This window comes from Saimiri boliviensis, chromosome 5 (genome assembly GCF_048565385.1).
Source record: "Saimiri boliviensis isolate mSaiBol1 chromosome 5, mSaiBol1.pri, whole genome shotgun sequence".
NCBI classification, from domain to species: domain Eukaryota; kingdom Metazoa; phylum Chordata; class Mammalia; order Primates; family Cebidae; genus Saimiri; species Saimiri boliviensis.
Window position 1 is genome coordinate 32,993,514 of NC_133453.1, and position 14,424 is coordinate 33,007,937.

The 14,424-nt window shown below is 47.4% G+C and overlaps 1 protein-coding gene across 7 annotated transcripts in view; it reads left to right on the forward strand.

Annotated features, from left to right (window-relative positions):
* Positions 1-10,853: 10,853 nt before the first annotated feature.
* Positions 10,854-14,424, forward strand: part of METTL21A (methyltransferase 21A, HSPA lysine) — a 57,108-nt gene continuing 53,537 nt past the window's right edge. For 2 of the 7 annotated variants that reach the window (XM_074399159.1, XM_074399158.1), the window contains exons 1-2: positions 11,360-11,524; positions 12,436-12,611. In XM_074399159.1, coding sequence (XP_074255260.1) covers positions 12,465-12,611 — 147 coding nt within the window. In that variant the 5' untranslated portion in view covers positions 11,360-11,524; positions 12,436-12,464. Of the gene's footprint in view, positions 11,129-11,354; positions 11,525-11,740; positions 11,904-12,435; positions 12,612-14,424 lie in introns of those variants that run through there. The other 5 variants (XM_010336397.3, XM_074399157.1, XM_039469832.2 and 2 more) reach the window with 5 other exon arrangements.

A 14,424-nucleotide genomic window follows, 5' to 3' on the forward strand; every position in this document is an offset into this window, starting at 1 on the left:
TTTTTGAGACGGAGTTTCGCTCTTGTTACCCAGGCTGGAGTGCAATGGCGCGATCTCGGCTCATCGCAACCTCCGCCTCCTGGGTTCAGGCAATTCTCCTGCCTCAGCCTCCTGAATAGCTGGGATTACAGGCACGTGCCACCATGCCCAGCTAATTTTTTGTATTTTTAGTAGAGACGGGGTTTCACTATGTTGACCGGAATGGTCTCGATCTCTTGACCTCGTGATCCCCCCGCCTCAGCCTCCCAAAGTGCTGGGATTACAGGCTTGAGCCACCGCGCCCGGCTATTATCTTGATCTTTATCTGACGTCTTGCTATAGTTTGAATGTCTCCCACCAAAAGGCATGTATTTGAAACTTAAACAGTGTTGGGAGGTGGGGCCTAATGGAGGTGTTTAGGTCATGAGGCTCCACCCTCATGAATGGATTAATAATGATTATAAAAGGGCTTGAAGCCAGGCGTGGTAGCTCACACCTATAATCCCGGCACTTTGGGAAGCTGAGGTGGGTGGATCCCTGAGGTCAAGAGTTTAAGACCAGGCTGGCCAACTCGGTGAGACCCCATCTCTACTAAAAATACCAAAAATTAGCCAGCATGGTGGCACACACCTGTAATCCCAGCTACTCGGTAGGCTGAGGCAGGAGAATTGCTTGAACCCAGGAGGTGGAGGTTGCAGTGAGCCGAGATCATGCCATTGCACTCCAGCCTGGGCAATAGAGTGAGACTCTTTCTAAAGAAAAAAAAAAAAAAAAAAGAGCGGGGAGAGGGGCTTGAGGGTGCAAGTTTGAACTCTTGCTCTCTTGCTCTCTCTCTCTCTGTCTTTGCACCATGGGATGACACAGCAAGGAGTCTCTCCCCAGATTCCAGTCCCTCGATCTTGGACATTCCAGTGTCCAGAACTAGAAGTCAGTAAGTTTCTGCTCATTTTAAATTACTCAGTCTTAGATCTGCTTTTATAGGAGCACAAAATGGACTAAGATACATGTCCCTACTTTCTAATGTTGACACTAAACTAGAAAACAACACTATGAGAGCAAGTCTGCATGGGACACATAAAGCACACCTGTGGGTCAAGGCTTTCTGGAGGCTGCTAGTCGGGGGACACTGCCTGCATCCTGCCCTGGATCCTCAGCACTGCATCCTCCCTGGTCACGTTAGCATGTAACTCCACTCCCACTCCTGTACATCCCATCAGGAAAACTTGAACTCCAAATGCCCTGTGTCACCTGGAAAGAGCCACTGCTATAAATATATGAGCTCTTGGAATTACAAACTAGCATTTTCACTTGATTATTTACTATTCTCCCCTTGATGTTGCCTTTTGGTTTGACTTACTTAAAATGTACCCGCTTTTGTTTTTTTTTTTTTTTTTTTTTTTTGAGATGGAGTTTCGCTCTTGTTACCCAGGCTGGAGTGCAATGGCCCCATCTCGGCTCACCACAACCTCTGCCTCCTGGGTTCAGGCAATTCTCCTGCCTCCGCCTCCTGAGTAGCTGGGATTACAGGCACGCACCACCATGCCCAGCTAATTTTTTTGTATTTTTAGTAGAGACGGGGTTTCACCATGTTGACCAGGATGGTCTCGATCTCTTGACCTCGTGATCCACCCACCTCGGCCTCCCAAAGTGCTGGGATTACAGGCTTGAGCCACCGCGCCCGGCCCCGCTTTTCTAATTCCACACAAATTAACCTATAAAGTATGGAAAGGCAAATGGCTCCATACCTTTTCTTGGAATCATCAAAAGATAAGACAGTCAATAGCTTCTTGTCCAAACGTGTACTACATCTGTGAATGTTATTGAACTCTAGGTTAATGAAACACAAATAATGAAAGTAACTACAAATTCTTTAGCATCATTAACTCAAAGGTATCTACAAGTAGAATTTGCATTGAAGCACTCTTGGAGTGAGGTGGCAATAATTTGATGTGATGTATTGTAACATTCATTAATTCATTCAACAAATGTGGTTGTCCAGCCATTTCCAGCTGAAAGTCACAGATGTGACTCTAAAACCCAACAGAACGCAAGTCTGAAAACTTCTCCTCTAGCTGCTCCTTCTATTGTGTTGTAGAACAAGAACATCGGGCATGACTGCTGTTGTCCAGGAGTTGTGAACAAAAATGTTATTTCATCAGCAAAACAAAAAATCCAAGTGTAGCTATTTATGCTGCACATTCCCTCAAGGTAGTGCTGAGCAGTTGTCTTGTTTTTTCTCTCTGCAGTCAGGTCTTATGGAAACACTGAGAAGCTAGAGAACTTGAAAAAGACGGTGGTGAACACAGTTGTACCAAGACTCCGTCTATGGTTGTCTTTCTCTGGCACCGACTGGAGCTTTATTCCTTAAGGCTTTTTGAATATCCTTCAGCCAACTCCTTAGCTGCATGGCAGTGTCATCAGGGAGCCAGCCTCACCCTTGAGGACACTCAGGGTCTGTGACTCACACAGATGAGTTGAGTAGTGATGGCGTAGAAATGCCTGTCCTGCAGGCTGTGAGCCATTAGTGGAGTCTGGGTGGTTCAAAGCTTTCAGTCTTCTCTTTGACTTAATCTTAAGTTATCTTGTGCCACTTCCCCCCCTGGTTGATCAGTTGACAGTTTCTTCTGTCCGGGTTTTTGGCAGTTTCTGTTCCCTTGCTTGAAATACCTTTTTCTTGGCTCTTCAAGTGGCTGTTTTCTTCTACTCTTTTAAATTTCCATTTAAATGTCACCTTTTCAGAGCCCTCCCCTTTCCCCAACTCAAATGGCCTGCACTTGTGTATCAGTGGAGATAGGCTAGATGCTGCAATAGTGAATCAACTCCAAATCTCAGTGGCTTAACACAACCAAGATTGATTTCTTGCTCATGTCACAATCTAGTGTGAGTTGAGCAACTCTCCTCTAAGCAATGACTTAGGGATCGAGCTTCTCCAGTTTGCCCACCTCTGAAGGCGTGCAGATGGGGAAGAAAGGGCTTTAAGACAGGGGCATTATAGCCCACATCCTACTGGTCAGAATCCAGGCATATGGGCAAATGGCCTCAAGCTATTTTGAAGGAGAGGTGAAAAACTAGTTTCTTTTTACATCTATTTATTTATTTATTTATTTATTTATAGATAGGGCCTGGCTCTGTCACCCAGGCTAGAGTACAGTGGTGTGATCATAGCTCACTGCAGCCTCAAATTCCTGGGCTCAAGTGATCTGGCTACCTTGGCCTTCTAAATTGCTGGGATTAAAGGCATGAGCCACAGTGTCCAGCCAGTTTTAGTTTTTTTCCTAATAAAATTTTTACTTTCTTTTGTTTTTTCTTTCTCTACTTTTGAAGAAGAGATTAATTCACTTAATTTTCACGGCAAAGATAAATAATAATATAATGATTATTTACAGATAGGACATTGAGACTCAGAAAGGCTAGGTTCTTCACCTAGCTAAGATCTGGGATTAGAACCCAGGATGCCAGCCTCCAAAGTCCACTTTCAACATACTGTCTATACTGCTTTCATGTTAACGATAACAAGAAAATTGATAACATATTAATTGTATACTTACAGTCACTGTTTAGAAGTCAGTATTATAAGTATTCTTGGCTGGGCATGGTGGCTCACACTGGTAATCCCAGTATTTTGGGAGGCTGAGGCGGGCAGGTCACCTGAGGCCAGGGGTTTGAGATCAGCCTGGCCAACATGATGAAACCCCGTCTCTACTAAAAACATAAAAATTAGTCGGGCATGGTGGCAGGCACCTGTAATTTCAGATACTTGGGAGATTGAGACAGGAGAATTGCCTGAACCCAGAAGGCGGAGGTGGCAGTGAGCTGAGATGGCACCACTGTGCTCCACCCTGGACAACAAATTAAGAAAGTCTGTCTCAAAAAAAAAAAAAAAAAAAAGGTATTATTTAATCCCTGAACAACAGTAGGTTAGACAAAAGATAATTTTGCTAAGAAGGCAAAGATGCAGTGTAGACCAGTGGTTCTCAAAATATGGTCTGAGGCTTCTGGGGAACCCCAAGCCCTTTCTAGAGCATCTATGAGATCGCAACTATTTTCATAATAATATTAAGATGTTATTTGCCCTTTTCAATCTCGTTATCCTATGAGTATACTGTGGGGTTTTCCAGGGGCTCCCTAATATGTGAAGATGTCACTGCGGTGATGTGAATCCATAATGGAGGTATGGTTGCTGCCTTTAAATAAAATAATGAATAGTTTATTATTTTAAGTTTTAACTTCTTAAAACTTAACATTTCTTTCTTTCTTTTTTTTTTTTTTTTTTGAGATGGAGTTTTGCTCGTTACCCAGGTTGGAGTGCAATGGCGCGATCTCGGCTCACCGTAACCTCCAACTCCTGGGTTCAGATAATTCTCTTGCCTCAGCCTACTGAGTAGCTGGGATTACAGGCATGCGCCACCATGCCCAGCTGATTTTTTGTATTTTTAGTAGAGACGGGGTTTCACTATGTTGACCGGAATGGTCTCGATCTCTTGACCTCGTGATCCACCCGCCTCGGCCTCCTGAAGTGCTGGGATTACAGGCTTGAGCCACCCGGCAAAACTTAACATTTCTAACGCAATAAATCTGAGTGGTTCTTAGGAGTCTTTAATCATTTTAAGGAGTGTAATAGATCCTAAGATCAAAATATGTAAGAAATGCTGCTGGGTTGGCCGATGCAAAAAAAATGTGTTTTCTGATGTCAGCTTAATCTCTAGTGTATAGCAATTAAGGGTCTCCATTAAAAAAAAAATATTTTAGGCCAGGCACGGTGCCTCATTCTTGTGTTTTGGGAGGCCAAGGAGGGTGGATCTCTTGAGTACAGGCGTTCAAGACCAGCCTGGGCAACAAAGTGAGACCCCCATCTCTAAAAAGAAAGAAAAATCTTTTTTTTTTTTTTTTTTTTTTTGAGACGGAGTTTCACTCTTGTTACCCAGACTGGAGTGCAATGGCACGATCTCGGCTCACCGCAACCTCCGCCTCCTGGGTTCAGGCAATTCTCTTGCCTCAGCCTCCTAAGTAGCTGGGATTACAGGCACGCACCACCATGCCCAGCTAATTTTTTGTATTTTTTTGTAGAGACGGGGTTTCACCATGTTGACCAGGATGGTCTCAATCTCTTGACCTCGTGATCTACCCGCCTCGGCCTCCCAAAGTGCTGGGATTACAGGCATGAGCCACCGCGCCCAGCCCAGAAAAATCTTTAAAAATGTCTTTGTCTCAATTTTTTTCTTTTTCTCTTTTCTTTTTTTTTTTTTTTTTTGAGATGGGGTCTTGCTCTGTTGCCCAGACTGGAGTGCAAGGGCATGATCTCAGCTCACTGCATTCTCCACCTCCTGGGTTCAAGCAATTCTCCCATTTCAGCATCCAGAGTAGCTGGGATTATAGGGGTGCGCCACCATGTCCAGCTATTTTTTGTATTTTTAGTAGAGATGGGGTTTCACCATGTTGGCCAGGCTGGTCTCGAATTCCTGACCTCAGGTGATCCACCCACCTTGGCCTCCCAAAGTGTTGGGATTACAGGCGTGACCCACTGTGCCTGGCCTTCAATTTCTTTAGAGTGAGATTATAGCACACTTTTAATACTACCTATATTATAACATTGAAGATAAGATTAATTTAAAACATCTTGTAGTAACCTGGATAAGAATCAAGAACTCTTAAAAAACTAACAGAGGAACATGAATAATAAATTCACAGAAATTTCCTCAATTTTCTGTCTCTTTTCCCTAATTGTATTCTTTCTCAAGAGTACTATGAAAATGGGCCAGGCATGGTGACTCATACCTATAATCCCAGCGCTTTGGGAGGCTGCAGCAGGCGGATCACGAGGTCAGGAGTTCGAGACCAGCCTGACCAACATGGTGAAACCCCATCTAGAGTACTAGGAAAATGGGTCCAATTTGTTATTAGCACAACATTTTATCACTGAAGTCTTCCGTTTATTGGAGATTAGTAGTCTAATCAATTTACCGCCATGGATTTACTCAATTAATGAAAACTGAGTACAGGTAAAATTCCATGGCAATGAAACTCATTTTAACTGCATACTATGTAAATAAAAAGTTCTCAAACTTGGCTGCTGGTTGGATGTGCTGTCCTATGCTGTTGTCATTATAGTAAACTTCAGTTTAAATAAAATCAAGTGGCCACTTTTTTTCCAGTTCATTGCAATAGCTATATGTCATAATAACTTGATATTAATAATTCATGTTACCTTATACAAAAATTGCTGTGTGGCACAAAGTAGCTCATTATCATGCATGGTTAAAGGTTTGATAACAATGAAGTCATGTAAATTATTCCAGATTTTTGAAAAGTTAAGATTCTAAATAGTAAATTAAAAAAGCAGAGCAGGCACAGTGGCTCATGCCTGTAAACCCAGCACTTTGGGAGACCAAGGCAGGCAGATCACCTGAGGTCAGGAGTTCAAGACCAGCCTGACGAAGATGGAGAAACCCTGTCTCTACTAAAAATACAAAATTGGCTGCGTGTGGTGGCGCATGCCTGTAGTCCCAGCTACTCGTGAGGCTAAGGCAGGAGAATTGCTTGAATCCAGGAGGCAGAGGTTGCAGTGAGCGGAGATTGCAACATTGCACTCCAGCCTGGGCAACAAGAGCAAAACTCTGTCTCAATAATAATAATAATAATAATAATAATAAAAAAAACAGTAAACCAGATGAAATTATGGCATACTCCCATGGATTAATAATGGCTAAGTGCTACTGAGTAGGTAATAACTCTTTGCAGGTGTTATACGTGGTGACTGGTATGTTTCAGTGAATTCACCACCACTTCCCAATACTCCAAAGATGTAGGCATTATTATTATTCAATTTTTTACAGTAAAGAAATTGATATTTGCAGGATTTAAACTCAGACAGTATGAGTCAATAACCCAAGCTCTAAACCACTGTCCTATGCTTTTATTTATTTATTTTTTTTGAGACGGAGTTTCACTATTGTTACCCAGGCTGGAGTGCAATGGTGCGATCTCGGCTCACCGCAACCTCCGCCTCCTGGGTTGCGGCAATTCTCCTGCCTCAGCCTCCTGAGTAGCTGGGATTACAGGCATGTGCCACCATGCCCGGCTAATTTTTTGTATTTTTAGTAGAGACGGGGTTTCACCATGCTGACCAGGTTGGTCTCGATCTCTCGACCTTGTGATCCACCCGCCTCGGCCTCCCAAAGTGCTGGGATTACAGGCTTGAGCCACCACGCCCGGCCTTAGAAAATTTTATATACTGTTTTGTTACAATACATTTTCTACACTGTTATGTTACAATTAAACTACACTTCGGAATTACAAATAATGCGGAAAGTAAATATATCTTTTTGCATATTCCCAACAAGACTGTCAGGAGAGGCCAGGCTCAGTGGCTCATGTCTGTAACCCCAGCATTTTGGGAGATGGAGATGGGGGGGTGAGGGGATTGCTTGAGGCTAGGAATTCAAGACCAGCTTGGGGATCGTCATAACCCTCTCTATACAAAAAATAAAATTAGCCAAGTGTGGTGGTGTGTGCCTATAGTCCCAGCTACTTAGGAGGCTGAGGTGGGAGGATCACCTTAACCCAGGAGGTCCAGGCTGCAGTGAGCTTGCACCACTGCACTCCAGCCTGGGTGACAGAGTGAGAAGATCCTGTGCCCCTCCCCACCAAAAAAAAGAAAGAAAAAAAGAAAAAAAAAAGGCCTGTAATTCCAGCACGTTGGAAGGCTGAGTCAGGCAGGGGTTCGAGACCAGCCTGGTCAACATGGTGAAACCCCGTCTCTACTAAAAATATGAAAAAAAAAAAAAAAAAAAATTAGCCAGGCATGGTGGTGGTTGCACCTGTAATCCCAGTTACTCGAGAGGCTGAGGCAGGAGAATCACTTGAAACCACGAGGTGGAGACTGCAGTGAGCCAAAATCGCACCATTATGCTCTAGCCTGAGTGACAAGTGCAAGACTCTGCTTTAACAACAACAAAAAGACTGTCAGTAGTTCTTTGAGACAGGGTCATGCTGTGTCACCCAGGATAGAGTGCCATGGTATGACTTCAGGACTCACTGAAGGCTCCACCTTTGGGCTCACATGATCCTCCCACCTCAACCTTCCAAGTAGTTGGGACTACAGGTGTGCACCCCCAGCCTCAGCTATTTTATTTTTTAGATATGGGGTCTCACTATGTTGGCTAGGCTGATCTTGAACTCCTGGACTCAAGTGATCCTCCCACCCTAGCCTCCCAAAGTGTTAGGGTTACAGGCATGAGCTACCACACTGGCCCAACCATTCTAAACAATATACAATCTGCCACACACCAATATATTTTTAGGATTAAAAATTTATTTTCAAACATTCACAGTGGACCATTGGCTTATTATTATTATTTTTTATTTACTTATTTTTTTTGAGACAAGAGTTTTGCTCTGTCATCCAGGCTGGAGGGCAATGGTACCATCTTGGCTCACTGCAACCTCCGCCTCCTGGGTTCAAGTGATTGTCTTGCCTCTCAGCCTCCTGAGTAGCTGAGATTACAGGCACCTGCCACCACGCTCGGCTAATTTTTGTATATTTAGTAGAGACAGGGTTTTACCATGTTGACCAAGCTGGCCTTGAACTCCTGATCTCAGATGATATGCCTGCCTTGGTCTCCCAAAATGTTGGGATTACAGGCGTGAGCCACTGCACCCCGCTACTGGCTTATTTTGATAAAAACAGAGCTCTGTTTAATGGCTACACTGCTATGAAAGTTGCACATGTTCCTGTTCCTCAATATTCCTTTTGGTGCTTCCTGAGCTATCTACCTGATACAACTTAGAACACTGGGAGGACAAGACGGTCGAGAAAAAGTAAGTGACATCTTCCTGGATAACCTGTATGTAAATCTAATGAGACACATGTTCTATGTTAAGAGTGCTGGAGAGGTTGGGAAGGTTTTGCTTTGTTTTTTTTGAGGTCACATGTGTGAGTTCAGCAGAAAGGATGGAGAACAGTTCGGCAAGGCTCCAGGCCAGGCTTCAGGGATGAGCAGCCTGGGATCTAGGGAGGTTTAGTAATTTCCCAAGGTCATCTCACTTAAAAGAGTCTGAGGAAGAATGTAAATTTTCCGTATTTGTCTGGTATCAAAGCCCATACATATTCTTTCTTGTGCTCAATGCTGGTTCCCCCTGCAAAAAGGGACAGAGAGAGAGGAAATAAGGACAAGAAAGGGAGGTCTTAAAAAAGATAAAGGGTGGCCAGGTGTGGTGGCTCATTCCTGTAATTCCAGCACTTTGGGAGGCCAGAGTGGGCGGATCACGAGGTCAGGAGTTGGAGACCAGACTGGGCAACACAGTGAAACCCTGTCTATACTAAAAATACAAAAATTGGCTAGGCCTGGTGGTGTGCGTGCCTGTAGTCCCAGCTACTCAGGAGGCTGAGGAAGGAGAATGGCTTGAATCCAGGAGGTGGAGGTTGTAGTGAGCCGAGATTGCACCACTGCACTCCAGCCTGGGCAACAAGAGCAAAACTCCGTTAAAAAAAAAAAAAAAAAAAAAAAGAAAAAAATTAAAAAGATAAGCGGAGGCCGGGCGCGGTGGCTCAAGCCTGTAATCCCAGCACTTTGGGAGGCCGAGGCGGGTGGATCACGAGGTCAAGAGATCGAGACCATCCTGGTCAACATGGTGAAACCCCGTCTCTACTAAAGGTGCAAAAAAAAATTAGCTGGGCATGGTGGCGCGTGCCTGTAATCCCAGCTACTCAGGAGGCTGAGGCAGGAGAATTGCCTGAACCCAGGAGGCGGAGGTTGCGGTGAGCCGAGATCGCGCCATTGCACTCCAGCCTGGGCAACAAGAGCGAAACTCCGTCTAAAAAAAAAAAAAAAAAAAAGATAAGGGGAAAGCTGAGAGGCAGAAACATCAAGTGCAGGAGGTAAGAGAGAAAGGAAATATTGAGAGGGAAAGGTAGAGGACCAAAAAAGAAATCAGAAAAGGAGGTAAAAGACCCTCACTGGTGGTCTTCCAAGTTCACTTGGGTTATCCTCGAAGCTGCCAGGCCCCAGCCTTCGGATGGAAGATTAATCTGGAGGTCAGGGACGCCGCCTACCGGACGGGAGAGGCCAGGAAAGGGCGGTTCAGGCTCCGGCCGTGCTCCCACCGAGGGCAACAGGCGCGGGCCCCCGGGGAGCTCTTAGAGAGTCGGGGGCGGTGGCAGTGGCTCACGCCTGTAATCCCAGCACTGTGGGAGGCCGAGGTGGGCGGACACCAGAGGTCAAGAGTTTCTGAGACCAGCCTGGCCAACATGGTGAAACTCTGTCCCTACTAAAAATACAAAAATTAGCCGGCGTGGTGGCATGCGCCTGTAATCCCAGCTACTTGGGATCTGAAGCAGGAGAATCACTTGAATCCGGAAGGCGGAGAATAGTGAGCCGAGATGGCGCCCTTACACTCCAGCCTGGGCGACCGAGCGAGACTCCGTCTCAAAAACAAACAAAATTAAGCTCTCGGGCCCCCGCCCACAGCCGGCTCTTGGGCCCGCGTGCTGGTGAGGGAGTTTACCCCAGCTTGTTCTAACGTGCAGCCGCGCTGAGAGTTACCCGAGAGCGCGGCGGCGTGGGGCGAGGGCCCCAGGAGGAGGATGCCGGCCCCTGCGCGGCCCCACTCACGGGGATCCACTCCAACCTCGCACTCTTCCAGGGCCTGCGGCCAGGGTGCCACGCCCTCGGCACCTTCCACGTCCTGCGTGGGCCCACCCGGACAGGTGCGCCTCGGCATTCCGGAGGAAGGAAACTGGGGCACTGGGGTCTGCAGCGCCGCCCAGGGCCGGGGCTAGGACCGAGCGCGCGCCCGGAGCTCCGCGCTCCCGACTGCAGCCGAGCCCGCTGCGTCCCCGACCCCATTTAAAAAACTTAGGTCCGGGCGCTACGTGCCCACTCCCCCACCGCGCCTTAGTTGATTAGGGCTTTCTGACTTTTCCACTCGATTGCCGCCAAGCGAGCTATTACGCCGCTTCGGACCCCACGGTGGAGACGCGGGAGGAGAGTGACCACGCATTCTTCGGAGCGGGCTGTCTCCATCACCCGCTAGCCCGCCACCTTTAAAACTAAGAAACAGGCACAACGCGCAAGTGAGAAAGTCCGAGGCTGAGAGCGGCCGAGCAGAGGATAGAAAAGTGGAGCCGGCCCAGGAGCACATTCAGCGCCAGGTGTGTGGCTTTTCCCTCCCTCCCGGAGAGCCCGGGGCACCCCATGCCCTCCCTGCGCACCCGCGGCTGCTCGGCATCCGGGTCTGGCTCTCGCTCCCGCCCCACAGCACTTCCCTGCGCGGGCGGAGAAACGGATTTAGTAGTCCGTGTGCCTTGGGGACGCACGCAGGAAAGCCCCTGTCCCGGTTCCCCGCAACGTCCCTACCCCGCTTCACGGCCCAGCTCCGCCGTGGGCTCCGCTGGCACCTGTGGGGGGTGGGGTGCCGGAAGACCGGAAACGCGTGGCCCGGGCCGCCCGCCTGCGCCTCGCGGGCTCTTTAAGGCTGGCGGTTTCCGCAGCCAGCCCGAGGCGGGGAAAGCGGAGTGCGCGCCCCACGCGGGGCAGCCTCCCGAGCCGTAAGTACCGGCATGGCGGCGCCTAGGCCTGGGCTGGGCGAGCCGTAAGCGCTCCGCCGGGCAGCTCACGGCGCCCCGCATGGCCTAGGGGTCCTGAGAGACCCTGTGGCCCCCCCCTTGCCGGGTCTTCATCTCGCCCCTGGAGGGTCGCCGCAGCTCCCGGGCCCGGGGGCAGGAAGGGCGCGCCGGTCGGCCGGGGAGAGGGGTGGCTGGGGGGGGCAGCTCTAGGGGGACTTCGGGGAGCCTTTCGAGCTCCCGCTGTCCCCGCGAGCGACTCGGAGGCTCCCAGTGCCGCTCGCTTCCAGTCCCGGGAGAGACGGAACTGCGGCGACCGTGTATTTCTGGCTTATCAAACCGTTAACACCCAGTCTGAGGGCAGGTTCGGTCCCATTGTTGTCACCATTGAAGCAGCCGATGGAGGAGGGGAGGTGGGTGGCGAAACCGCAACAGAAGAACCCAGGTTGCCCGGCGGGCTGCAGCTGCATTCCGGGCGCCCGGGCTGGGTGGGAAGCGCTGCTTTCCCGGCTGCCCTGGGTCCCTGGGCAGTCACCGCCCGTGCAGCCCTGAATTCACCGGAGTGTTAGCAGTGCAGTGTATAAGGCATTCTGCAGAAGTTGGAATGTTCTGGGCTTTTTTTTTTCTCCCAAAGACATTCGTTGACACAAATTCCGAGCGAAATCTCACTCAGATTTGGAAGACCTATGCAAAAGAAATTGGACAAATTCTTCTTCCACCTGTTTCTTTTTTTCTTTTGAACTTGTGAAACAACCGTAAAAAAGCATTTGGAGTTAAGAAATAATGTATCTTCCAATGCAAGACACACAAACACACACCCGCCTCCAAAAAAAAAAAAAAAAAAAGATAATGTACCTTCCAGCCAGAGCGTCACCCAGGGTTCTTTTGCACGACAGGTGTGAGCAGAGGGCAGGGTGCAGGCGGAATGGCCCTGGTGCCCTATGACGAGACCACGGAATTGGGGTTGCAGAAATTCCACAAGCCTCTTGCAACCTTTTCCTTTGCAAACCACACGATCCAGATCCGGCAGGACTGGAGACACCTGGGAGTCGCAGCAGTGGTTTGGGAGGCGGTAAGTAAGTCGTGGGGGACCTCTGAAAATGGCCACATTTGCTTGTAAGACTGGCTTTTATTTTTTATTTTTATTTTTTAAAGAGCTTTATTGAGATACAATTCACATACCATACACTTCACCTATTTAAAGTGCACAATTCAGTGCGGTTTTAAACATACAGTATATTCAGAGTAGTTCAACTATCAGCACTTCAATTTTTTTTCCTTTCTCCACCTAACCAACATTTTTGCTGTTACTGCCACTCCCAACCCGTATCCCTTACATCATTTCTCTACTCTGTCCACATAGATTACATTTTAAAGGTGAGTAAATGAAGGCTGAGGAAAGTTAATGACTTGCTAGTAATTACACACTGGGTAAGAGAGGACCTGAAGGAAAGCCACCAACTGCTTTGGCCATCAGTTAGTTTCTCTCTCTCTCTCTCTCTCTTTTTTTTTTTTTAGTTTGAGAAGGAGTTTCACTTTGTTGCTCCAGTGCAGTGGCAGGATTGCAGCTTACTGCAGCCTCTGCAGCCCAGGTTCAAGTGATTCTCCTGCCTTAGCCTCCCAGGTAGCTGGGATTACAGGCGCACACCATCAGGCCTGGCTAAGTTTTGTATTTTTTTTTTTAGTAGAGACGGGTTTCACCATTTTGGCCAGGCTAGTAGTCTCAAACTCCTGACCTCAAGTGATCCACCCACCTTGGCCTCCCAAAGTGCTGGGATTATAGGTGTGACTTTTTGTTTGTTTGTTTGTTTTGAGACGCAGTCTCCGTTCTGTTGCCCAGGCTGGAGTACAGTGATGTGATCCTGGCTCACTGCGACCTCTGCTTTCGGGATTCAAGTGATTCTCTCACCTCAGCCTCTGGAGTAGCTGGGACTACAGGTGTGCACCACCACACCCAACTAATTTTGTATTTTTTGGTAGAGATGAGGTTTCATGATGTTGGGCAGGCTAGTCTGGAACTCCTGACCTCAAGTGATCTGCCCTACTCAGCCTCCCAAAGTGTTGGGATTACAGGCGTGAGCCACCGCGTCCCGCTGAGTTAGTCTCTTTATTGCATAGAGAATTGTAAAGTGGGAGAGCCCAAAATGAAGATTATGTGTTTTCTTTAAGTTTTCCATAGTTGTAATCATTAAAAAAATTACAACTGCTTTTTCATTTCTTCCTCTCCCAGCACTGTTCTGTCTGACTTGTGCTGCCAGCATCTAGCACCACACCTAGGACTCAGTGGGAACTCAATGTTGAATGCATACGTGGCATAAATACAGTTTGACAGTTTTAACATTGTTAGGGATGTTAAACATGTAGAAATAAAAATCTCAATATATTCTAACCTAGTAATACCACTTCTAGGAACCCAGTCCAGGAAACCTCATGAAAATTACTCTAGTAATAATAAAGCTATAGGCCTGGTGAGGTGGCTCACAAGCACTTTGGGAGGCTGAGGTGGGCAGATCATTTGAGGTCAGGAGTTTGAAACCAGCCTAGCCAACATGGTGAAACGCTGTTGCTACTAAAAATACAAAAATTAGCTGAGCAAGTTGGCGTACACCCGTAGTCTTAGCTAACTGGGGAGACTGAGGCAGGAGAATCACTTGAACTGGGAAACGGAGGCTACAGGGAACTGGGATTGTGTCAGTGCACTCCATCCTGGGTAACAGAATGAGACTCCAACGCAAAAAAAAAAAAAAAAAAAAAAAAAAAAAAAAATACAATGAGGAATGATGGGAAGCCTCCTAAATGCTCACCAAGAAGAGGAATTGCCAGTTATGCTCACAGTATATGGCTGTGAGAAATATAGTAAGAGTTATGTTAACGTGATACACTTC